Source organism: Ptychodera flava, chromosome 17 (genome assembly GCF_041260155.1).
Source record: "Ptychodera flava strain L36383 chromosome 17, AS_Pfla_20210202, whole genome shotgun sequence".
NCBI classification, from domain to species: domain Eukaryota; kingdom Metazoa; phylum Hemichordata; class Enteropneusta; family Ptychoderidae; genus Ptychodera; species Ptychodera flava.
In genome coordinates this window covers 10463850-10491215 of record NC_091944.1, presented here as the reverse complement: position 1 = coordinate 10491215, position 27366 = coordinate 10463850, and the positions used below count along the sequence as shown (strand labels likewise).

At 35.9% G+C, this 27366-nt stretch overlaps 1 protein-coding gene across 5 annotated transcripts in view; it reads left to right on the top strand.

Annotated features, from left to right (window-relative positions):
- The window catches only part of LOC139115382 (gamma-2-syntrophin-like), a 112290-nt gene that overhangs the window by 68371 nt on the left and 16553 nt on the right, over window positions 1–27366 (top strand). For 4 of the 5 annotated variants that reach the window (XM_070677455.1, XM_070677451.1, XM_070677453.1 and 1 more), the window contains 3 exons: window positions 23314–23442; window positions 24018–24053; window positions 26780–26836. In XM_070677455.1, coding sequence (XP_070533556.1) covers window positions 23314–23442; window positions 24018–24053; window positions 26780–26836 — 222 coding nt within the window. Of the gene's footprint in view, window positions 1–8191; window positions 8323–23313; window positions 23443–24017; window positions 24054–26779; window positions 26837–27366 lie in introns of those variants that run through there. The other variant, XM_070677452.1, reaches the window with a different exon arrangement.

Here is a 27366-nt window from a genome sequence, read left to right as displayed (position 1 = left end):
CTCGTCAACCGGAATCCTTTCACAATCAGTTCAGCAGTTTTATAGCTTTAATGAAAAAAAATCAGAACTTGAAATTAGCGTAAGTTTTTGGGTCTATGTACCATACCAAAACTACTGAGAGGTTCCCTAGGAGTGAGCACACCAGTACTCAGACCAACCTCTGACTATGAGATAATTTTAAATAGCATGAACAGGCCAGAATGCAGACATGAATATACAACCACTGGTATGTAGTGGTAAATCAACAGTTTGCAAGTATCAGTTCAGTTAATTAATGTGATTTTCACTTCATAAATAAAGTACTAGGATGTATGCCAAAGTGAAATTTATTTGCAATTATCCTATTGGTATAAAAACCACCTGCCACCGACAAGCGATTTTACATTTTGAGATCAAAGTACAGAATGCACTCTGGGTGAAGTATTCCACTCAGAGTCAAGTGACATATTGGCATTTGCTGAAACGATTTTAAGCATCCAATTATGATTGGTCAATTACCGGCAATGGCATGATAATCATGCGATTCTGAGAAACCAATTACCAGACCAGCTTGCATGATAGCCATGTTTGACAGATTAATGAAATTACCGGCAAAATCTGGAAGTAATCGAAAAATGTGATCAAAAATCCTCTTTTCTATCGACGGTAATCAGTGAATATGTCTTTCAGCCGATGATACTAACTGATAAAAGCAGAAATGCAATTTACTTTCAAAGTGATCACGGCACACAGAGACAATAAATACACCTTTGATCCTAGTATCAATCATTTGAGATCATTTTGCTGTGCCAGTAACATTGAAACCTTTCCTTCAATATTTCCCTTGCAGTCAGTACTGGGTGTGATAACATTCAATGCCCTATGTAGCCTATACAATTGAGACTTCAAGTGTGTATCCCCAGTTTTATTCCCATTTTCAGATTTGTTGTCAAATGTTGACTATATTGCTAGTAAGCTTTGTTGGAACTACTTTATGAAGATCATTTAGAATACCGGTACAACTCATAATGAGACTATGTGCCAATTCCTTGGATTGTAGAATTTTGTTCCAAAGGCTTTTGCTAGGGTCATGCCATTTAACCCCAAAGGCTAAAATTTGTACAGTGCATTTATTGCGTCGTGCGAATTTAAAAATCTTCGTACAAGACCCAAAATCTACAAATTTGAACACAGAAGGATGATAAATTATCATCAGTTAATATGCAATAGGCACTTTAATATGCAATTCTTCATGTACAGTAAAATGGAAGTTAGTACACATGCATTCCTCTTGGAAGGGAAGCAGTCTTTCCAGTCCACTTTTAGGTGCATTTAAAATCCACGGATTATTTAAGAGATTCTATTCCTGAATTATTTTTGTTGGCACAGTGATTTGGAAGATCACCAATTGGTTACAGAAAAGGACAAGTACATGATAAATAGATCATTGTCATCATTTGGATCTGATTTGAAATATTGTCAAGTGGCTAGACAAAACCGTGCTGGTATATCTATTAGTATGCAAACGACTGCCTACTGTAATTGTGATATCAACAAAATGTCAGTGTAGTGTGACATACTAGTAAATCACTCCACGCAACAGGATGTCTTTGTTTGTTACTTACTTGAGTGTCAGGATTACATTCCTGTTTTTGTACATTGTCAGTTCATAGCATGGTTAATGTCAACTTGTGGACATGGTATGCGCACAAGAGATCATCCTGTCTCTTCCAAAATGAGATAAAATATATTTGAGCCAGTTGCATGTTTAGAGTTAGAACATGATATATAAAATATATATGCCAATGATTTTGGAATATATCCTTTTGTCGTAAATTGAAGGCGTCCAGCTAAATTACTGTATGCAACCTGAGTATGATGGATGAGTGTCGTAGGTATAAAAGAGTTACAGGGATTGGCTTTCAGATTACTAATGAAAATAGGTTCATAATCATATATTGGTAGATGATATGCATGCTGTAATTGATAATGGATAGATGTGAAAGGTCAGATATCTTGGAAGGTAATTGATAATCGCATACTGTATATGGAAGATTGATGCATTTGTTCGTCTATGTACAAAAACTACATACATCATTACATGTACCTGTAGATGTCAAAGTTCAGTTTGTATAGCTGGGAGTCAGTGCTGTTTTGGCCACTTTATCAGTCTAATACTGGTAGTGTTATACTAATAATGTTTCTAGGCAAAAAAAAATGTTGAAGGCAGCATAAAAGGCTTTAAACTGGGTAAAAAGTGTTGTAATAAGGAAAGGGATGGACATATAGCAAAAACAAAAAAAGTGATGTTAGGTGTTTGGAAAAGAGTGAGCACACATGCTCATTCTTTTGGATACACTATCGGCATGACTCATTCTTTTAGATATTTACTTTGAGATTCCAATTATGTCACCTCTTTCTTACCAGGGATATGTATATGTAGATCGGTTATAAGTCTGTTATTAATGTGTTTTTCAATACTCGACATTCTGGCTGTAGCGCATTTGGATTAAATTTGTAATAAAATATTCATATTTTATTACAAATACTTACATATGATGACAAAATTAATATTGAACAACCAATATATTTTGATTTGAAAGAACATATTCAGGGTAGATACCATAGATTGCAACCACAAAAGGGCCTTTCAAAAGTAGATTTTCACTGTAGAGGTAGTGAATATTGATCAGTATTAAATCCAATTATAAAGACTTAAACTGGTAGAAAAGTGTATTTTTAAGCATTCATGTCACTTGTACTTGTATTCATAAAAGTTCAAGTGTGAAATAAGAGTTTGTACACAACCATAATACTAGTATAATACAATTAGCGGCAAATGATGGTATTGAAGTTGTAACTAAAAGCTGAAGAGTGGATTTGTCAGCAATGAATGTTGGCAGCAGATGATCAGCTCAAAATTCAAGGCAATATGATTTAAAATTGTCTTCACATATGCCCCATGGAGCTTAGTATTAGGCAGTAATCAAGTGGAAAAAGGCTGCGCAGGAGAGTATTGAATCAGCTTTCATGGTGTTCATTAGGTAATTGGATATAGTTTGTCCACATATCATCAGATGTATGTGCAATCAAGCCTATTTTTGCCTCAATCAAGATAGTCTCACTGATCACAATATTAGGGTAAAGTATGTCCTTGCCAGCAAAACAGACTCCAGATTCATAGACATCAAATTCTGTGTTTGCACTGGAGGAAATTAGTCTTCAAATCATATACACGTCACATTTTAAAGAATGCACCTGTGGAAATAGATGTTTAGACTCTGGAATTTTACAGTATTTTATAGTCTAGTAAGCTGCTTGTCTGAACTTGTGTACCATGTGTGATAGTTGAGTGTGCGAGCATGAGTGCTTCATGAAATGAAATGTGTGGAGAAGTTGCAGTCAGAAAAATTCAACAACTTAGCCCGGTTATTGAACCAAGCTTTTTGAGAGTGGGGATTTGGCAAAGCGGTTCTGTCTGTTGCTTCTCCGCTAGATGACTGGATGCCGTATGTTGTTGGTTCGAACCCCGATTGAAGACGCCATATGATTTTGAAGCTTGTCGAGCATATGAATTTTCACCATATTGTTTTTTTTTTAAATTGAAATTTAATTTCCCCACAGACAAAACATAGGGATAGTGGCCATTTTTAATTTCAAACATCAGTAAAAGACTTGAAGTTTCTCTTGCTTACAATATGAGAACAAATTTACACCTCACAAATTAGAGGTATTACTTGTTTATGGTCAATCTAATGTAGACATCACATGGCAGTAAAATAGTGGCTTCAAAGGTAGGTTTAAGAGGTAGTTGGATAAATAGGACATTTTTCAAAATTTCAGCATTTTAGTTAGCCGCTGTTAGTAATCTATCGGTATTGTACATATCTCTTTTTTCTTTCATCTATATCCATCCATACTGACACAATAGTTCTAATTTGTCTCTTATTGCTGTCTCCAAGATGAGTTTTACAAGCCATTACAATTATCAATCTCGTATCCCAATGATCCATTAGGGAATTCTGTTCTTTGCATCCAACCACTGCCACCAAATTGCTACAGTCAGTGCATGGTTGCATCCCATCACTGCCACCAAATTGCTACAGTCAGTGCATGGTTGCATCCCACCACTGCCACCAAATTGCTACAGTCAGTGCATGGTTGCATCCCATCACTGCCACCAAATTGCTACAGTCAGTGCATGGTTGCATCCCACCACTGTCACCAAATTGCCACAGTCATTGCATGGTTGCATCCCATCACTGTCACCAATTCCTACCATCAATACTGGGTTGTATCCCATTGCCCATTTTCAGTGCTGGACTGACTGCATTCCAGCACTACCATCAGTGCTACAGTCAGTGCTGGGTTGCATCTCAACACTGCCTCCCATTCTACCATCAATGCAGGGTTGCATCCAACAGCCACATTCGGTGCTGGTTAATTGCATCTCATCACTGCCACCTATCCCATTGCCAGCAATGCAACCATCAATACTTGATGGGATCCCACCACTGCCACCATTGTTAATACCGGTATGTGTGACTTCACTTTCAAGCTTTAATAAGAGTCCCTTAATTTTTTATCAAAGCTGTATTTGCAGAAGCCCTAATCTAGAATGTACAATCATTTGATATTTAAAGTAAAAATGACAAATACGGTAAATAGGTCAGTGAAACATGCTATGTGTGTCAAAAGGGTTATAATGAATTAAAAAATGCATTTTTGCTAGCTCTCCAATATGTACTATTATCATGTATGTTACATCTCATTTCTAACAAAAAGGTTTTAGAACATTGTTTACTGTACTTTGCAGTGGGCTAAGTGTTTGAGAATAAGCTTATCAGATAGAGTAAACTCATCCTGAAGCAGGTGTAGCCTAAGCTCATAAAATTTTGTTTTGCCATTGTCATAACAGTTTATGCCTCGAAGATTGTAACGCTTGTAGATAATCTTTAACAAACATGTATTTCCTGTGCTCTGTGATGAGCCAAGATTTTATTGTTTTTGTTATTTCTCATGAGGCACCGGACCATACATTCTGCTACAAGTGATTGATGAACCCAGGCTCACTAGAATTTCTGTATCAGCCTTGTCAAAATCTCATCACAGATATGGTTCAATATATCATATATCTGTAGGCAAAGGCTCCCAACTATTGGCTTGAAACTGACTTCCTATATGAAGAAACACACTACAAAGTTGATATGAGAGGACACTTTCCAAGGTTACAGACGCTATAGTTTCCACAAATACTACCGGTGCATATTTGGAGCTGGTTGTGCCCGCTCCCTTTGAAACACCTTCCATTACCTTGAGATCCGTGTACCAGTCTATGAACAAGTTGTTCCCTTAATACTCACTTGAGTGTACTTTTGTCCAGCCAGCTGTACATGTGCAGTGTATATCATTATGACTTGTGACTTTGATTAGTGTTGAAGTACCGTAAGCTTTCTGTTTCATTCCTTTCCCATTCAATTTCCTGTCTCCTCAATGGAAACATTTACTTATGGATATAACTGAATGACAAAGTTCAAAGCATTCACAAGCCAGTGCATAAATTTTGATAATACTTTATATTTATATTATACATAGTATTAAAAGACTGAAACAGGTCCAAATGACAGTAGTGTCTTTTCAACTGGTAGCTGTACTGGGGTGATAAAACTTGGACATAAAACTATTCAGGGACTTCTCCTGATGTAAGGAAAGGATCTATGGACAAGTAAACTCCCTGTATTTTCCATAGTGTTCGATGAAAACTACTTATGTACACATCATTGCAAGCACTCGATGTATCAAATGTTCGTCTGACAGTACCATTACGTCGACATGTCCTTTTACCTTGAACTTGAGTATTGATCATAATTAAACTGCCTTGTGTACAGTATGCCACCATTGTGTCCAATACATTTTAAATACTGAACTCATTACTAGGCTTGCTTAAATTTCAAACAGCAGGTGAATTCAGAAACAGACTAGATCAATATCAGTCAGAAAGTTGATGCCACAGATCAGAAATTCACTGAATACATTTCATCGCACAGGACTACAATATACCTGTAAAATTGTAACTTACCTTGGACAAGGTGAATAACTATGACAGTGAGTCCTATACATAACTTTTCAGTATAAAGATACAGGTATGCTGGTATCAACATGCATATTAAGCATGTACCGGTAGTGTGTCGTAATTTAACAGTATGCACTGTGTTCCCTTCAAGGTCAAGGTCTTGTATCAGGAAACTGCATTGTATATTCAGGAAAACTGTGTTTTGTATTATGTATATGGAGAATACCAACCTGTCTTGAATGCACACATTGTGCAAAATCTACACGTGAATAATCAATACTGGTATACATGTAAATAAACAAACGTTATGTATACACCTTCTCAACTTTCCCAGTAATCTACTGGTGCATTATTCTATCAGAGTTCTAATTATGTTTTATGCAGATTCCTTACTGCAATTTGGACACATGCAAAAGAAATTGGGGTTGTACCCCCTCCCCCTACTGAGGAATCACGTTTCGAGCATGTCAGCTTTATGATCAGCGGCCTCTAGTACGGTACATGTAACATAGCATGCATACTGGTAGAACGTTACAGGCGCTGGCGCTCTAAGAGCTTGCAGTCTTTTGATTGCAGTACTTGTTTACTTATATAGCATTAGCACAAGTTTATCAATGCATGAAGAATCTCAAATTTCACTTATACCCTTGAGCACTTATATTATGTAGAATTCCTTAAGTCATGCCAGCTTGTTTGACTGTTTAGTTCTTAGTGCTATTAGTTGTAGAACAGAGTTTTAATAAGAGGTCAAATGCATACAGATGGTTGTCTATCTCTACTAGATAATACCATTTACTGGCAAAATTAGGCTGAAATAGGACAAAAATACTGCATTCATCAGTACCAGATCTAGTTATCCTAACTCAATAGATGGCAAACATCCCATCATGAAACAGTCCCTAGGGAAATAAAAGCTGTGATCTTCAATCTAGCATGTAAACATAGGTATTAAAGTAAAAGTGCCCCTGGGAATTCAAACTACAGCGAAAATGATCACAGAGTTGTAATGTGTACCTGTATTGCATACTTTCCTTTAGCAAGTACACTGTACGTAGCTTAGTCGTGTCTTTTGTGTTGAATTTTAATCTTTACTCTCCATATTTATGCAAAAGAGATGATATATTTTGTGCAATTCCAAGTCACTTCATTTGTCATCACTCAAAAAATACAACAAGGGTTGATGCTCAAGTTACATTACTGGGATATTAAGTTAGAAGGATTTAAAACCCGTTTTAAGTCAGCATTTTATGAAATAAAACATTTATAAGTATTTGAGTTTCTGTCTTCCACAAAAACACAAAAAAGTTGTAATTATTGAGTTTATTAAACACAAACTCGTAAGTTTGAGAAAATATACCACAATACCGATGCATTTAGTAGAGGAAATATCCCACTATACCAGTATTAGTTTATTGAGTAGAGAAAATATGCCATCATGCCAATATATTGAGAAGAAAACATATACCACTTTACCAGTATATTGATCAGAGAAAATATGTACCATTATATAAGTATATTCAGTTGAGAAATATACCATTAAACAAGCATCTTGAGTTGAGAAAATATACAATAATGTCAGTACTGATAATTCGAGTCAGCAGAGTAACTTTGTTTGTATATCATAAATGAGCTAGAGGGAAGACTTTCACTGTACTAATCACATGGAGCAAAGTAGTTTTCAATGTGCTGAACTATCTATCAAAGAGCATGCATTGATGGTGCAGATGAGAGACAGCATGCAACGTTTTGCATACCAAATGAATGACAAAGCCTTGAATCTTGGAACAGTCAAGATAGAATATCAGATGCAAGTCAAGCACTGACTTGATTGGGTATCAGTGTGTGTGAAACTATTCTGTAGTTCAAGGAGGGTCATCAACTTGACCTCGATTCTACCAAATGGACAAATTGCAAAATGTCTTCGAAAAGTTTTATGAGGATCTCAATCATATTTTAAGTAGGAATAAGGCCTGCGTATTAACAATTATTACACCAAATTTGAATTGACCATTGAATTTGAAATGATTGAGTTTGCTAGTCTCACACTGTTTTCCTGAGTTTGAAAAAGGCTAACAACTCAAATTTCAATAATCCGTACATGTACCAGTAAATACAGTAGATGTTCTAAATATACTTGCATGATTGTGCAGGTTTTCATGACTAGAAATCCAGGGATGCACTGGTATTATGAATTTGAGTCATGTATTTTTGACCAGGAAATGCCATTTCTTAGAGAAACACCAGCATGTATGGTCAATTTACCGGAACAAGTAAGTACTGTGGATGAGGTAGACAGCTGCTTAGGGTAGAGTACACAGTGCACTTTGTCAGAAACATTGGATTATCCTGCACACACTATTACAAGCTGGTAGTTCATTTGGGCAGGATGTGGCTATTCACATGGAATGGGCATTAACAATACCAGGCACATGGCAGGACAGGGTACATAGAGATTACAAAACATGCATGGATAGAGACATCAGGTCACACTGATAGTGATACATACATATGGGCAGGACGCAGCCTTCATATGGGCAGGATGCAGCCTTCATATGGGCAGGATGCAGCCTTTCATATGGGCAGAATGCAGCCTTTCATGTGGACAGGACGCAGCCTTCACATGGGTAGGATGCAGCCTTTATATGGGCAGGATGCAGTCTTCATATGGGCAGGATGCATCCTTTCATGTGGACAGGATGCAGCCTTTCATGTGGGCAGGACGCAGCCTTCACATGGGCAGGATGCAGCCTTTCATGTGGGCAGGATGCAGCCTTTCATATGGGCAGGATGCAGCCTTCATATGGGCAGGATGCAGCCTTTCATGTGGACAGGATGCAGCCTTTCATATGGGCAGAATGCAGCCTTTCATATGGGCAGAATGCAGCCTTTCATATGGGCAGGATGCAGCCTTCATATGGGCAGGATGCAGCCTTTCATATGGGCAGGATGCAGCCTTTCATGTGGGCAGAATGCAGCCTTTCATATGGCTAGGATACTCTCTTACTTTTGTCAGGCATCCGTTCAGTTAGCTCTGCTCTTTGCAAAATGTCTCAATTAACATTTGAAATGGATGAATGTTTGACCAAAGTCTTCAGATTCAAAGAAATGTTTAAATCCATTCATAATTTGATTAGGAGATAGTTTATATTTACACATCATATTGCCAAGTTATTATCCAAATTAATGAAATAACAAGACTCTAGGTCCATGAAGCTGTGTTTCTCACTTTGCCAAATATTTCACTGTAAGAAGGTAATGAATAATCCGCTGAAGTTTACCTTGTGTGTCAGCTGTTTAGCTATCTTTTTATTGATGTTCTGAAAAGGAATATCCTGGGTGTCATAACATCAACATGCAATCATTTACTGTACAAAAGATTTGGTCTAACACAACCTACGGTAATACTGGTACATGTTACCATCTGTTCAAAATTGAATTTTTAAATTCTTTTTGAAATGAAGTACAACTATTGGCTTGCTGTTGTATGTGTACCGACTGGTATCGCATTTGTTCTACCCAGTCGTGGAGTTAGCAATTACGCATATTATCACTACAAGTGTAGTGTGAGACAGAAATGGCATGATACGCAGCTGTCTTTCATTGCTGACTTCCCTGCCTAACCAGTGATCATTACTCAGCATTGTCCTATTTATGAAAAGGAAAGAAACTTCAAGTTTAGATTATATTTTTGCATTGGTATTGGCAATGTACGGTGTACCAGTGAACATCAGTAGTAGTCATGTGACTGTGTACCGGTAGATATAAATACATATGAAATCTCCACCAGTTTTATAGAACAGCATGTGTTAAGTTTTTAAATACTTGTTTACAAAACTCCTTTGTGGATGGCATTTACCGATACATTGTGGAGATATTAAACTTTTATGGGTTCCTGTTCACCATGCTATCAATATTATCGATTCAACCAGCCTTTTAGCTCTAAAACTGCACCGATTTGCATACCATAAAGTACATGTTAATGGTGCAATTCAAACCTGCAATGCTTACAAAAATTCAAGGTAGCTCAGACTCTTTTCTTCCCTAAAATTAATCTTTTGATTACCATTTGATATTTCTTTCATACATACCGCTCATGTACTTGAGGTAACTTTGAACACAGATTCAACTTAGCATAGTACTGGATTTGTCAAAAATGGCACCAAAAATCTAATTTGATGATGACTGTCAATGACATTTTTCTAGACTTTAATAGTGTTTTTGAAAACCAGTGTGCAAATGTCTTTGATATCAGTGTAATTGTGACTCATGCTAATGACATGATACTCACATATTTCCTCAATTCAGTTGTATTTTCATTAAATTTGTCATGTAGACTAGCACAGCCGTTCATTGCAAAATTACTTCTCAGAAGAAACGATTTTAATAACTTAACTATCACCCAGCCCGTGAGAACTCTGCCTTAAGTGCACCTGTATAGTGGCTGTATCCACAATATCACCGACTTCTATCAGCAAAATGAGATGCTAAGAAGAAGAGATATCTTTCATAAATAACCTCAGAATTCCCTGGTTTGAATGTCAACTAGAGTTTTACAGCATGGCAGTGTGCTCTTACTCATTCCTTATCATCCAAGGCCCCTGCATTGAAGTAGCTTCAATAAAAGTCCATCCCACTTAACCAGATGTGATCAACCATTAAATGCCATCTTTATCTTATGGAAGGGTGACTGTGACTGAATTTGATCAACTCTCCCAGCAGCATTTTTTTATTCTTTGTTTTTTTACATTTACCTTTTTTTACTTATACCGGTATATTATTTCACTGTTTGTTTGTTCGTTGATACTTCTCTTTCCTGTGTATTAGTACAAGTATAATCTCAAAAGATCTTTTTCTCCGATTGGTCAGCAATATGTGGTTTTCCAACTCAGCTGTCACATCAGCAAGTTTAAATAACAATTGTTAACCAAAATCCATATATTTAAAGAGCAAAATACAAAGCTACCATGCATCAGCACCATTGTTATCAGTTAATCTGTTGTAAACATGATTATCTTTTTTCTAAACATAATTGATTTCAAGTAGCATCAATTGCATGTTTTGTCATGTAAAAATACTTCCTATATTACATACGGTATACAATATATATATATTAATATATATATATATATATATATATATATATATATATATATATATATATATATTATGTGAGTGCTTTGTAAGTTTCACAATGAATGTGAATGTTAAAAGGTTTCTGACTACATAATTTCAGAGTTTTTGATTGGTGTCAACACTGGCTCTGCCATTTGTAAACAGTAAACAAATTCTGAAAGACCAATGCAAGGGGTACTTGATAGCGATGCTGTTAGTTGGAGACATTGTTTATCCAACAACTGAATCTGCTGACCATATTCAACTGTGTAACTATCTTTTTATTCTCTAGTATTAAATAAACGCAAATGCACAGCTTGCTTGATAAGATTCTGTCTAGCTTTGTTAACATCATCAGCCATGCAGATGTTCAGTTCTGTGGAAGTACTCAATGTTTCCTAGAATATCAAGTTGTTCTGACTTTGTGGTATTTACTCTGCCATTTAACCCTTTGAGCGCCAAAGTCAATTTTTGTTGACTTTACAAAATATAACCCAGTAAATTTTTTTTTCAGGTATTTGCCAAGATTTTGATACAAAAATGTAGGTAATGCAATGTGATATCCATTTGGTCCAAAATTATCAAAATGATTTGCAGAAAGATTCATAAAAATTGGTAAAATGTTGCATTAAGATTTTGGTGGGAAAAATTACAGCGCTCAAAGGGTTAATAAGTACATATATATCCACTGGTCAGTATTCATAACTATATTGTAGGTGTGTTTAGAATCACACATTTTGTGTGAAGTGTACCATAAGCTGCATGCTATGAGATCAATGACCACAACCATCACGTCTGTGAAATTTAGCCACACAGAACATGATGTTCATGTATGTTTTAGCAAACTAAATATCTATGTATCGGAAATCTACAGAAATAAACCAATGGCCATAACAATGCAATGGAGATAGATATTCAAAGTAAGGCAAGGATATACTGAAAGTCAGGTAAAATAAAAGAAGATATATTTACAATTGAAATTGTTGTGTTAATTTGTGTTAATATCATTCATATTGACACAAATACCAGTGTATGCAAAACTTTTAAAAGCAGTGAGTAATTTACCCACAATACTTGTATGTCCTCAATAGTTTATCAAAATTTGACTAACAAGTTTCTTTATACTGGTATATTTAACTCATCACAAATAGAGTACCGGTATATGATATATTATTGGTGGCCAATGCAAATGGATAGAGACTGCACTATGGATATGCAAATGTATCACTGTGCTGAGTAATCTACGAATTAATCATTACTTCTCTGAATTATAGCTGCAATGATTTAAGTCATCAGCTTTGTCAGTACCTTTTCTGTTATTTATTTGATTGATAAACATATTGTACCGGTATTGTAGATATCAAATTGAAGAGATCATGATTTCAATTATCTGAAAGCAGATGGTGCCACTGTCAGGTGTCATCATCATTAATTGTACATCTCTTGAAAGCAGCATATGGTGAAAAAAGCCTAGCGTATATTGAATCTATATATTACAAGGAGTGGGCTTGTTCAAACATTAAAATATCGAAATAGTTCATAGCAGTGTTAGGTGATTGAAAAAGAGCTTGTCTGTAAAGTATGCTAAATAGCAAGTAACAATCATAGTCCTTTATGCCTGTATGGTATGAGTGGGCTTTATTAAGGAATGACCTCATATTCCTAGTTAAAAGTAGCTGAAATGTAAACAGTCCATTCTGTACATTCTGTATTTATAGAATATAAAAAAGCCTGCAACTTTTTCGAGATCTGGACAATTTTTGTCAGATTTTCACCAAAATTTAGGTCAAAAATCATAGTCATCGAAAAGTTATGTGCATTTGGTGCAAAATTATCAAAAACACTTCAGAAAAATTCATCAAAATTGGTAAAATGTTACACTGAAATTTCGATGGGAAAAATTACAGCAGTGAAAGGGTTAAGCCCCCATTGTATGAAATTTGTAGTCCTGTTGTTTCTGTTGCAAAGGAAAAGTAAATGTTAAAGGGTTAAGGAATACTTTCACGTGTGCACTTCCAATTCCATACAAACAGGCTCACAATCACCATTGACAATAAAAGGTTATAATTGTTGGTGACTCATGCAGATAGTGACTTTCCATTGTTTCTTTTGATAAATAGACATTGAACATATGGTACAGTCATGCTGAACCCCAGACTTACCCTGGTATGTATGGTACAAATACCATATGTGACAGACAGTTGATCCATTTTCCCCTTACTTGACCCAGATAACTACTGTGTCCTAGAATTAACCTCTGTCTGTCTGTCTGTCTGTCTGTCAAAAGTGATCTAACTCAAAATATTTTAAAACAATTCGACCTCATCAAATGATCCAATAAACAGTTCCCTGTGTATTCAAATAAACTGAAGCATTCCTTCAGCAATATACCGTAAGTAGCGGATGAGAAACTTAACACAAGTGTGATATTTCTGAGTTGGTGAAGTAGCAAACTGCAATGTGCTCATGGTTGGTTTTGAAGGGAAGTACATTTTTGTCTCTTTCCTTCCCTCTCTCCAAGTCTATCATGCTCCAACATGCCCAGTACACACATGGGTAGATATGTTTTTCTCTTTATGTATATTAACCTGATTTGTTAAAGTAATATGTAAATTCTTCACTTTATGAATTTAAATACTCGTAGTAATCTTTTGGTTGTCGAATATTTAACTTGATTCACAGTAAATTACGTTGAGTAATGTACTATAAAAGTATAAGCATACTGTTAATGCTACTGGGAAAAAACTAATGTCCACACCAAAGTCTGACAATCTCAATTATAGCCTGATATTTTCATGTTCAAAATTTACAAATGCAAACAATTAATAATAGACAAAGTGAATAGAATGCCAAATATTACTTGACAAGACTTGTACAGTATGTAGGTAGCATGCAAATACTGGTACTTTACATGACAAAAGAGTGAATTTTGTGTTTTTTGCCCATTTTTTCTGTCATTTTTGGTGAAGACTTAACTTACTGGTAGAATGAGGTCCTCATCATAATGATTTAGAATTCTTATTTACTTGGAGCAGCTACCTCAAGATTACTGTTGTTATGTAGGTCATTCCCCCCACACACTCATCATGACCTGAGTTCAATTAGTCTAGAACATTCTCAAGGTCACTGCCCTTGATGACCTCACAACCTTGAATTCAATTAGTCATGTTTGGAATGTTCTGGAAAGTTGATTAGTTGTGTAAGGGAGATAATTTTAGAACAGTAATTAGCATGTCAATAAAAGTTCTAGATTGTTCTTACATGCCTTTATAAAAGGGACGTGCTCAGCTTCCAGTCAGACTTTTGGGATCGTGTCTCTTGTGTGTTACTAAACTCCAGCAGTAGTCATTCTCAAGACTTTTCAAGACCTTCACTGCCAACGCTGGATTTATACTGTGGACTTTGTGCAGCCTGCAAGCCAAAGGACTGTTCATTCATCCAACTGACTGTTACAACTCTGAGACTGGAGCTTTGCCGTCCCAGCTGAGATAAGTAGTCTGTACACTTTAAAGCTTGTATCCTATCCCTAACTTAGCAATTAGTTTTATTTTCGTAATAAATTTTGTTTAAACGTTAACTGCTGAGTTCACCCTTTTGTTCGTTTTCTCTGCACGTAACACTGTTGGTGCAGATATGTTCAAATTGTGATGAAATTGTAACTGATAGATATGCCCAGATTATCCTAATCTATCATACCTGTGTCAGGTTTCTGGTTGCATAGACCAAATGTTTACTGTCTGTATTATTCCATACTGTAGATGGTTTCGGTATAAAATTTATCCCAGGCGACATTTGTCATTAGATATATTGCTTTGATAAATATACATAGCATACACAATACATTGAACAAAATTTTTTGTTATACGATTGTATGGTGCTAGTATCACTGTTGTCTGATAAACCATGAGATAATAATAAAAATTAATTTTTATAATATCAATATGGACAGCATAAATTCTTTAAGCAATATTACTCTGTTGTCAATACACACATGTCATGATTTCCAGGAGATTTGTCAGAGAATGATTGATGATAATAGTATGTCAAACTGACTGCTATGAACATTTCCTCCCACAATAAGGAGAACAATCTTTTATGTAAAGTTAAAAGGAATTTCTAACCTTTGTTGGCCATGTTCTGAAATATTGCTATGTGTGTTGAAATAAGGAATTTCTTTCCAGTGTATGATGTCAGTGCCATATGCTGCTAGGCTTCACCTAGACCAAGTGAGAGACAGTTTCCTAATTTGGAGATTTCTCATGACCGGGGAAAAAAATGACCCCAGATCAGGAGAAGTTCTCCGGATGTGGAAACTTAGGTTGACAAAATACATTGTATTTCTACGCTTTTCAAAAGGAGGGGGTCATCCGAACTGTGTTCAAAGGTAGTATGAGACCCAGACAACCAATGTAAACACTGTATCCAAGGTATGTTTGTGATAGATGAAAGTTGAAACATGTTTGTCGTGATGTACATATCCTAAATTTTAAATGTTGCAGCTATGTGTAAATGATGCATCTAGATATCATTCATAAAAATATATTGTTTTTAAACAAGAAAGTCATACTGGTAAATGTGCAGTTTGGAAGATCAATTCTTTTTGTACTGGTAGACAGTTGCACATTTAGAAAAATGTATCAGTGCGTTCATTATCATTTTTAGGGTGGGTTTACAATCGTTCACCATTGCTTTCTTTGTTTTCCTAAATTTATCTAATAGTGGTGATATCTTCTGTAGAATATAAAGATACAGTATATCATTTCCGACATGATATTTTTATTTCTGCTTCCGGTACTTTTTAATGTCAAAGTCACTGTTAACACTAGTTAAATTATCCCTATTAGGAGAATTAATCAAGAAAGAGAAAATCATAAGTTGAACAGCTGTATAAAAATGCCTGTGACATCTCCAGGTGGTCTCCTGATCATCAGCTTTTTTCCATTTCATTTTGTGTGCCTTACTGATATGGCTGTTGAACCCTCACTTAAAATCTAAAAGTGGCTTGTATTATTATAGCGTAATCTAATTACTCTATTTCTATGGCCTTTGATTTGCACTTAGGTGATAATTTACTCTGGAAATCCAATATTTTTGATGGCAAAATGTTTAGTTACCAGCTAAAAGGCACCAATTAAGTTTCAATTCTTTTACTAAAACTCGCTCTACTTTAAAGAATGGAAACTGCTCATCTCTGATGGCTTTGAATTTTGGACAAAATGCAAGAATGTTTGGATAATATTTTTAGAGTAGAATTGTGAAACAGCTGTTACATTAAGTTTGCAATAGGTCCAAGGAGCGTTATCCAGAATATAGAATCAGAGGAGAGTGTTAGAAAAATACTGTAACCTTGATTTTGTCATCTACAGATTTCATACCATGTACTTGTACGAACTCAACAAACCAGTAAAATTTACTGTTGTTCTTCCCTAAAAAGTCATGATTTTAGTATAGGAGAATTATGATCCTATGAGTGGACAAAAAACACCATTTTCTCCCAATATTTATTAGTCCCCACGGACACCGTCCGGGGGGACTTATAGGTTTGGTCATGTCTGTGCGTGTGTGCGTGCGTGTGTGCGTGCGTGCGTCCGTCCGTCCATCCTTCACGCAGATATCTCAGAGATGCCTGAAGCGATTTCATTCAAACTTGGTACAAGGATTACTTCATATGTCATACAGATGCACGTTGATTCATTTTGTGATACGGTCCAATATGGCTGCCAGGCGGCCATTTTATTACGATTTTTCATGTACAGAGCCATAATTCAGGCATGTTTCAACTGATTTTATTCAAAGTTGGTACAAGGACATTGACCAATGTCATAGATATGCAGGTCGATTCTTTTTGTGATACGATCCATATGGCCGCCGTGCGGCCATTTTGTTACGATTTTTTCATGTACAGAGCCATAACTCAGGCATGTTTCTACAGATTTTATTCAAAGTTGGTACAAGGACATTGACCAATGTCATAGCTATGTATATCAATTTGTTTTGTGATACAATCTAATATGGCCGCCAGGTGGCCATTTTATTAAGATTTTTTCATGTACAGAGCCTTAACTCAGGCATGTTTCTACAGATTTTATTCAAAGTTGGTACAAGGACATTGACCAATGTCATAGCTATGTATATCAATTGTTTTGTGATACGATCCAATATGGCCGTCCTGCGGCCATTTTGTTACAATTTTTTCATGTACGGAGCCATAACTCAGGCATATCTCAACCAATTTCATTCAAACTTGTACAAGGACATTGACCTATGTCATACATATGCACGTCAATTTGTTTTGTGATACAATCCAATATGGCCGCCAGGTGGCCATTTTATTACGATTTTTTCATGTACAGAGCCATAACTCAGGCATGTTTCTACAGATTTTATTCAAAGTTGGTACAAGGACATTGACCAATGTCATAGCTATGCACATCAATTTGTTTTGTGATACGATCCAATATGGCCGCCAGGTGGCCATTTTGTTACGATTTTTTCATGTACAGAGCCATAACTCAGGCATATCTCAACCAATTTCATTCAAAATTGGTACAAGGACATTGACCTATGTCATACATATGCACGTCAATTTGTTTTGTGATACGATCCAATATGGCCACCATGTGGCCATTTTATTACGTTTTTTTCATGTCCTGAACTACAACTCAGACATGTATCAAGCGAATTTATTCAAAAGTATTTTATCACAGACCTAATGAAGAGGACTCTATCCTCACTGAGGACCTGTAATCAAAGCACCCATTAACAAGTGGGGACTGTGTCATCAACGATGACTTGTTTCTTTTTTAATCAAATCTGTAATTAGTGAAATACAAGAAAACTTCATTTGATGAAGGAAACAGGATAGAAGATGTAATGATTAACTGAGCCGACAACATATTTTTTGTAGTGACCATGATTGATTGAAGCTACCGGTTTTATCCACAGGGGTATACCGGTAAGATATACTGTAATGAGTTTTGTTCAGGGCATTGCTATCCAGTACACTAGAAGTTTTAATATTGGAATTCCATCAGTATGATTTGATCAGTGGTGACTATTTGAGACCCATAGTGCTTTCTACATTCAATAGACAGCATATACTTGTACCTGAAGAAGCAGAATTGTGATTATGGTTTCTGAATGAAACTCCTTCTCTAAGCTGACAATGCAGTGAGTGGTGTCGGCCAAGATGAAGGCAGCTACCACAGAATTAGAATCAAAAGTTAAAATGGAAGTTTATTCATTTACAACATGCTTTTTAATTTATTTCCTCATATCACATGCAGTGTAATTGTGATGTGAAGCCTCCATTTATCTCCCAGTGAAAACTATCCCTAGTTGTTATGGTAAAATTTTTATTAATTCCAGGTTTATTTTGTCAGGTACGCTCTGCAGAAAAAATTTTCTTCAAAATAGCGATATCTTGTCAGGTAGCTTTAGCATTCACAGCCTTTTCAGAGTCCTTTGAATTACAAATGAGAAACATTATGAAAAGTAAATATTATTAAATTACCGGTATATAATGTTTGATTATAGTAACTTTTTAAATGTTATCAAACTAGTATTTACTGGATAATATCAATCAATATTGTCAATTAATATTGATAAATTAATACTAATTGAAATAATATCAATTAATTACATTTTTTTAATATTTAAAATAATGTAAAAAGTAACAGCTAATATTTCTTCAAACTGGCTGTATAAGCTGCTTGGATGTCTGTGTTATTGTGCAAAGATTTCAGAAAAATAAATACATTGATAATGTTTGATGTTTCATTTCATCCATTCACAATAACACTTGGGATTCTCGTAAAACTAAATCAGTCATGAACATCTGTTTGTGGTAAAATTCACAAGTGAAATATTGAGACATGCAAGCTTATAGTTCATTTTTATGGTGCCCCTGTTTCTAAGATTGTCTCTCTCTTTGATGTGTGTGGGAGATTTATTAGTCCCCACGGACACCGTCCGGGGGGACTTATAGGTTTGGTCATGTCCGTGCGTGCGTCCGTGCGTGCGTGCGTGCGTCCGTCCGTCCGTGCGTCCGTCCGTTCACGCAGATATCTCAGAGATGCCTGGAGCGATTTCATTCAAACTTGGTACAAGGATTACTCCTTATGTCATACAGATGCACGTCGATTTGTTTTGTGATACGATCCAATATGGCCGCCAGGCGGCCATTTTATTACGATTTTTTCATGTACAGAGCCATAACTCAGGCATGTTCCAACTGATTTTATTCAAAGTTGGTACAAGGCAAGACATTGACCAATGTCATACAGATGCACGTCAATTTGTTTTGTGATACGATCCAATATGGCTGCCAGGCGGCCATTTTATTACGATTTTTCACGTACAGAGCCATTACTCAGGCATGTTTCGACCGATTTTATTCAGAGTTGGTACAAGGTTATTGACCAATGTCATTGATATGCACATCAATTTGTTTATGATACGATCCAATATGGCCGCCAGGCAGCCATTTTATTACGATTTTTTCATGTACAGAGCCATTACTCAGGCATGTTTCGACGATTTTATTCAGAGTTGGTACAAGGACATTGACCAATGTCATAGATATGCACGTCAATTTGTTTCATGATACGATCCAATATGGCTGCCAGGCGGCCATTTTATTACGATTTTTTCACGTACAGAGCCATTACTCAGGCATGTTTCGACCGATTTATTCAGAGTTGGTACAAGGTTATTGACCAATGTCATTGATATGCACATCAATTTGTTTTGTGATACGATCCAATATGGCCGCTGTGCGGCCATTTTATTACGATTTTTTCATGTACAGAGCCATTACTCAGGCATGTTTCGACCGATTTTATTCAGAGTTGGTACAAGGACATTGACCAATGTCATAGATATGCACGTCAATTTGTTTCATGATACGATCCAATATGGCCGCCAGGCAGCCATTTTATTATGATTTTTTCATGTACAGAGCCATAACTCAGGCACATTTCAACCGATTTTATTCAAAGTTGGTACAAGCTTATTGACAAATGTCATAGCTGTGCACGACAATTTGTTTTGTGATACGATCCAATATGGCCGCTGTGCGGCCATTTTATTACGATTTTTTCATATACAGAGCCATAACTCAGGCATATCTCAACCGATTTTATTCAAAATTGGTACAAGGACATTGACCTATGTCATACATATGCACGTCAATCTGTTTTGTGATACGGTCCAATATGGCCGCCAGGCGGCCATTTTATTACGATTTTTTCATGTACAGAGCCATTTCTCAGGCATATCCGCATGTTTCAACCAATTTATTCAAAGTTGGTACAAGGACATCGACCAATGTCATAGCTATGCACATCAATTTGTTTTGTGATGCGATCCAATATGGCCACTGTGCGACCATTTTGTTACGATTTTTTTCATGTCCTGAACCATAACTCAGACATGTATCAAGCGAATTCATTCAAAAGTATTTTTATCACAGACCTAATGAAGAGGACTCTATCCTCTTTGAGGACCTGTAATCAAAATACCCATTAACAAGTGGGGACTGTGTCATCAACGATGACTTGTTTTATTCATCCAGAAAATTTAAGAGCTATGGTGCTTGTGAGAATCAAATTCTAGTGTAACATCAAACTCCTGCACTAGATCGATTTGCATCTGGTGGGGAAAAAATCCCCACCGTCATGAATGATAAATGTTGGCACACATGACATTTTGCTGTAAGATATCAACGATGAAACATATTCTCATCATCAATAATCCAGTTTCTTGAGATGCTTGCACATGTATTGATGTGATCAAATTGTCTAGAAAGCAAAGCAGTGAAAAAATAAATCAAGCTGGTCACTTAACACAGGGTAGTGCTTGTAAAATAAATGGTTTCTGCTTCTCTCAAGGATCATATTTGGATGTCATATATTAATTTTTCAACACAGCCTGTATATGTCTGTAATGGCCATGTGTTGACAACTTTTTTCAGTCCAGATTGTAAGTTATTTGTCAACAGTGACATTGCATTAGTGTGCTCAATACTTTGTGTTAATATGGCTGATTTGTCTTTCAACACACTTTACAGAGAAAAAAGAGAAAGATTTAATGGTTTTCTAGAATAGAAATAATTAAAATATCAAAAGCTACACCTACCCGATACCATCCATTTAACCCATGTTTGAGTGATAAAGAAAAATCCAAAAGTGGAAACGTGTACTACAAAGATAAATACTAGTTGTATGGTTCCAAATGGCTGTGAAAGGAACCATTGCACCTTTGCGTGTTTGTGGCTATTTTTTCGGTTAGGACAGAGAGAGAGGAAGAATCGTGCTGTTATTTAGCATAAAGAAATCATTAGTTTTATGGCAGCATTCAACTAGGGTACAATGGACAATATACTAGTTATACACCCATAAAAGTGTATGACGTGGATATGCTCATAGCTGTGTGTCCCAAAAAGCCATAGTTTGCGTATCGTGGCTGTGCATGTGTGTGAAGATGACATCTGCCTGTACCAATTAAAATACCGGTAATGATGACAAGATTATATGAAATACGTAAGGCAGGCTTCATCGATCTGAAAGTGTTAAACTGGAATGTGGCAAAATTAAGGTTCATAGCCTAGCAACAGGAACCTAGCATCCATCATTACAGTGGACAGCTTAGGGGCAAATGTGATGATGGAGTATTAATAATATTATGGGATGCAATTTTTGAGAGAGGATTTATTGGTCTGTCATGAAAACGGAGAAATTCTCTCTCTCTTTTTTATTCATGACAGATAATGACTGCAGGGCAAGTTGTAATGTGGCAGATGTGAAATAATTGTTTGATATTACTGTGGTGTGATGTGTTCTGAAGCAACACTGTCATTTATCAATCTCCATATTGTCAGAAACTTTTGACAAAATGAAATTACACACACTCTTGAGCTTTATGTCAGCATGTCGGTCAAGAAAATAATTTTAATTTCTCTCTTTCATAAATTTCTTATTTAATGACAAATTATGTTCTTAAACTTTCACTTTATGATCTGAATAACCTGCCTCGGGTTACAGGTGTGCAAACAAGAGGTGGCCATTACTCTGAAAATATCAAAAAAAACCTGAGATTTTATTCACTACATCTCTTTTATATACCGTAAAAACCCTATCAATTTGACCTGAAAAAAATAGTTATGATTTTAAATTGTCAAATCATTAGAAAATTAACAAAGCCAAAATAATTTAAGTGGTCAAACTATAGGTGATTTCAACTTTTTTGACAGTTCATAAGTGATAAGCTTACCATCTTGGATGATTGAAACATATAAAGGTGACTTTCCTGAAGTCCCAACTTACATATTCTGTGTTGTACATTGTATTGTTTTTTGTATTTTATCAAAAATAAAATGTTCAAAACAGTTTGTCATGATGGTTGGTGGAATTAGACTTAGAGATTGAGTAAGTCCCAATTTTCATCAGTGGTCAAACTAAATTAGGGTAAAATAAAATTATGTTTTGAGAAAAAATAAGGTGTCGAATTAATTGAGTGGTGGAATGATAGGGTTTTACGGTATACGGTATAATATAACTTAAGAAATCAGTTAAATGTCTGTTTTGTGGTGATATGAATTTTCAGTTTCTTAGTTCTGAGGCATTTTACTTGTCAGCATAGCCACTTTAATGCTGAGACAAGCTTCCCCCAACTGTTTACAGGGCAGGGTATGGATCCAAAAATAAAAATTGGTTAGTTTCTGTTTTCAACCGAAGAGTACTTGCCCGGGCAGTGACCCCCACCCTTTCAACAATGGTTATATTTACGATGAGGGATAATTTGATGGAATACTAAAAATCTGCTCTACTTTTCTGTTATTCTTGATATTTTATACAGTCGTAAAAATACTCCCACGTTGCAGCTGTATTACTTGTAATATACCAGTATTTAAACTAACCCTGTGCACCTGTGAAGAGACTGTGCTTGTTCCAGTGTGATGGATCCCTTGTGCCTACTGAACATAACATGGTACAAATTTGAAAAATCAGACATGAGTGAGCGTTTGTTGTAAGGCGTTGAACATATTTTAGTCTGTGTACCAGTATAATTATGGTCGGTATGTGAAAATATGGCCTCTAACCTAACTTAATTTAGGGGATTTAATTGAATTTATTCTGGGTCATTTACAGGTGAAGACAGGGTATTTCTCCGTCAGTGACGGAAAACACGAGCCAGAAGCCGTGAGAGTACAGCTATCCAGGGAATCCTTGATTTTACAAAAAGAAGAATACGTTAGCGTGCCAGTCGTGAATCACAACGTGAGTTGCGTTCTCGCTTCATTCCAAGATGTGTGTCGAGCTTTGTCCCGAGATTGCCAGTGATTGCAACGCTGCGACTTTAATCAGTCAATGTATCATGTTTTCAATGGAGATCATTGCTTTATACCCAGCCTGATGAGTTGCGAGTACACATTCAATTAAATTGTCACTGATTGATGGTTTCATTTGCACTGTTCAGTGAATACAGCATTCTGAAAGTGCATGTAATGTTTTTGTGTGAGTAAACCGTGCACCTCTTTTATCAGGAAAGCCAGAAATTAATGGTGTAAGTAAATAAACAAACTGGGCGTAACTCTGGAGTGTAGATACAAGGGGACACTGTTATCCTGCAGCTGTACAAGCTACTTGTACTAGTACATGTACATGTACATGTACAGGGGCACTATCAATACGTGTAATATGATACATACTCTGTGACCTCAAAAGTAGGCCAGTGTACTCCTTAGCCTCTTTTCAGGATTTTAGAAAGTAAAATTGGAAAGCTATATTTTTGATTTTTTCTTCCGCATTATTCAATTTTTCAGAAAAGTTCATTCTTAAAATTTTCTTTTCAGACCAACTTTCCTGGAGATGACGAAGAAATGACAAAGGTAAGGGAGCCAATGAAAGTCAGTAGTTTGTAAGAAAGAGAAACAATTTGCCTTCACTTCCCAGGTACCGTACCGTATACTGGTGATGCTGCTACACCCCATAAGGCAAACAGATGTTTAAAAGGAGTTGTGTACTACCTATAGATGCCCAAGCAAGAAGGAAATGAGCACACGTCAAAGAGATTGAGCAAATAAACTCACAGGCAAAGTACTGATTAGCGTTAGAATGACATAATTCTTGTAGGATTAACGTAGGATGCATCTAGGGGACAGATATTTAGACTCTAAATTTTTTACAATTAATTCTCTTCTGATCTACCGGTACCACTGGTGGGGGCTAATTTTGAAGCTCTGGAAGTAAGAAAAATTTTCACCGTCTTCGTTTTTACGGATATCCAAAAATTTTATTTTTCCCTGTCGAGTTAATGCAGGGATGGCGGCCATTTTGAATTTCAAATATCAGTGAATGTTTAGGTAATCTGCTTCTCCAGTACCAAACTTTGCAAGGTGACCCAAGTATGTTTATTCTTGATTTTGTAAGAGAATGGATAGAAGTTTCGTCGAGGAAAGTTTGAGCAAAAGTTTAAAGTCCCAATAGCTGCTAATTTTATGCATTATTTTCATGATTTTATTTTCAAACCTAAGTTGGTTCGTGTAGATGTGCTGACTGAAGGATGTGTATAGAAGTATCACTGCTCGCTGATTTGGACCATGCCTACATGTTTTAACAGGCTGAATAATAAACGGGTGCCGCACCCATAAAATGGCGCCCTCACGTGAAAAGTACAAAAAACAGTACTAGTATTTCTTGCTCATACACATCATGATCATACCATGATTATACCAGAAACAGGCATGATGCCATTTACCTGAATGGACAACACACAATGGCCAGCATTTTGTTGTTGTAATCTTTGTTTTCTCTGTCACATGATTAGTTTTTGAAAATGGCGGGAAATCTAAAACGATTGTAAAACGTTTGAATTTACATGCCACTTTCGACACTTATGACAGTGTTATACACTTTTCGAGTCTTTAATGGGTCTTATTCAAAGAAAACTTTTGGAAAACTGAGGATATTTTGAGATCGGTTTATAACACATTCGCAGCTATTGGAGCTTTAAGTCTTTCACTTTTGAGGCGCACACAACCTTTAAGTTAAATATAATCTGAACAATTATTTTGAGTGGTTTTACATTCAGAGGATATTTAGAGAGATGCAAGTTAGACAACTATATACCGGTACATATACTGTATATGTAGGAAAACAGTTGTACCATACCGGATGAATACGTCCTTTAAGGATCATGTATCTGTGCAGAAAAACATTTGTTTTCCAGGCAAATTGAAAGGCTTACACTGTACCGGTATGTCAGGCGTCAGATTGCCTTGCTTGGAAATTGACTCACTAGATTACAATTGCAATGGAAAACAAAAGGCTATATATGTCACCTCCATAACACTCTGACAGACTAGTACAAACTTGATCCCGGAGATCAAGTCCCTGGCCTTTAACTCGTTTAAGTACATGAGATTGCACAATCACTGTACAAAGATTTTTCCCTTATCTGTCGGAGGAACAGTAGAAATGCCGCCAAGATTCCCTAAATGACAGGAAGGTGCCGTTAACTCAGTGACACCCTACTTCCCTACTTTCTTATCAAGGGATTTATCTCACACCACATCATTTGCCAACATATCATCTTGTAGTGTACGAAACACAGGCCCTGCAGAAACTACTTTCTTGTTCATCATTTTGCAGTGAAGTTTTTGGCCAGAAACGCCACTTTTGTTCTTAGTTACATGCTGAACTAAACTGGTAGTGATTGTGTGGAAACACAGCACTCAAGCAGGTTCCCTTCAGTTGGAGGTCCTTACTTGATCTGATAAATAATTTTCTGTTGGTATGAGTGTGACACTAAACGTTTGTTTCAAACTCTTTAATAATCTACCACATAATTCATGTGATTTATATAAAATATAACAGAAAAGGCACTACAACTCATGGAAGTGAAAGACTTGCACATTGTAATCAATAGCTTATGCATGGTAATAAGCTACCGGTATATGGAAGGAAACTTTGTATTTGAACTTTTTTGCCATCAAGGTCATATCGGCATATGATCAACACGCATTATTGAAGTGAAGGGTCCGACATTGTGAAGCTAAAAGTAATGAATATGATTTAAGGATAAAATGTCATTCCACCATAATTTAAATTCCAAAACTTACTTTAGAATTAAAATTTGAAAAATGAAGATCACTTAATAAGAAATGAGTAATTAAAAATTTTCATTTATTTCTTTAAATTTAATTCCATGTGCAAGTGTACACACTTGAGTGAATTATCGCAGATATGATTTTTCCTATCATCTGGCTACGATTAATGTAATGAAACACAATCAACTTTTCAGATTACATCTCTTTTATGTGTTACTCAAGTTTAAAATTTCCCAGCTAGGAAATGGGTTTCTGTTATACATAGCAAGTACATGCCCTCGTCCGCTAATGAACTGTTTACCTTTGTTGTCGGACCTTGACAAGATATCATTTGTAATCCAGACCCAAAAAGGTCAAAGTATTATGTGAGTCAGATTCCTATATTTTCCTATAGTCTGTGTGTACATGTTGCAATCATACACAAGTGACTTTACTCTGTGAAAAGGAGATTTATCTTGTCCAAAACATGTGTTCCATGATTGATTTCTCTGTTTTGTCAATTTCAGGAAAGAACGGTTACTATCAGGAGACAGCGGATTGGAGGGTTGGGTCTCAGTATAAAGGTACATGTATAATTGTATTAATCGATAATCGGCACTGTTGCGTTGATAATATTTGACTTTCCATGTAAAAGCAGTGAAATATTTTTGTACCTTTTAAATTTTAATGTGTGACTTTAAGAATATATATATAAATATATATATATGTATATATATATGTATATATATATATATATATATATATATATATATATATATATATATTAGAGAGATTGATAGATAGATAGACATACATGTACTGTAAACAGCAAGAACAAGTATTTTATCAATTATTCATAAAACCACAAAGCACCCGTTTTCTACAGTGAGTGCGTGTAAAGTATGACATGGTCTACCCGGTGACCCTCCTCATCTTAAAACATCAAAACATGAGTCACAAATATGGTCCTTGTTTTCCTTGCCATCAATTTTTGCAGAATATCAGCTGTACTAACAAACTGTCATTTTTTATATTTCTTCGTATTCATGTATTTTAACTGAAAACATAAGTATCTAAACTGAAATTTTAAGCAAGATTATTTTGACAGACATGG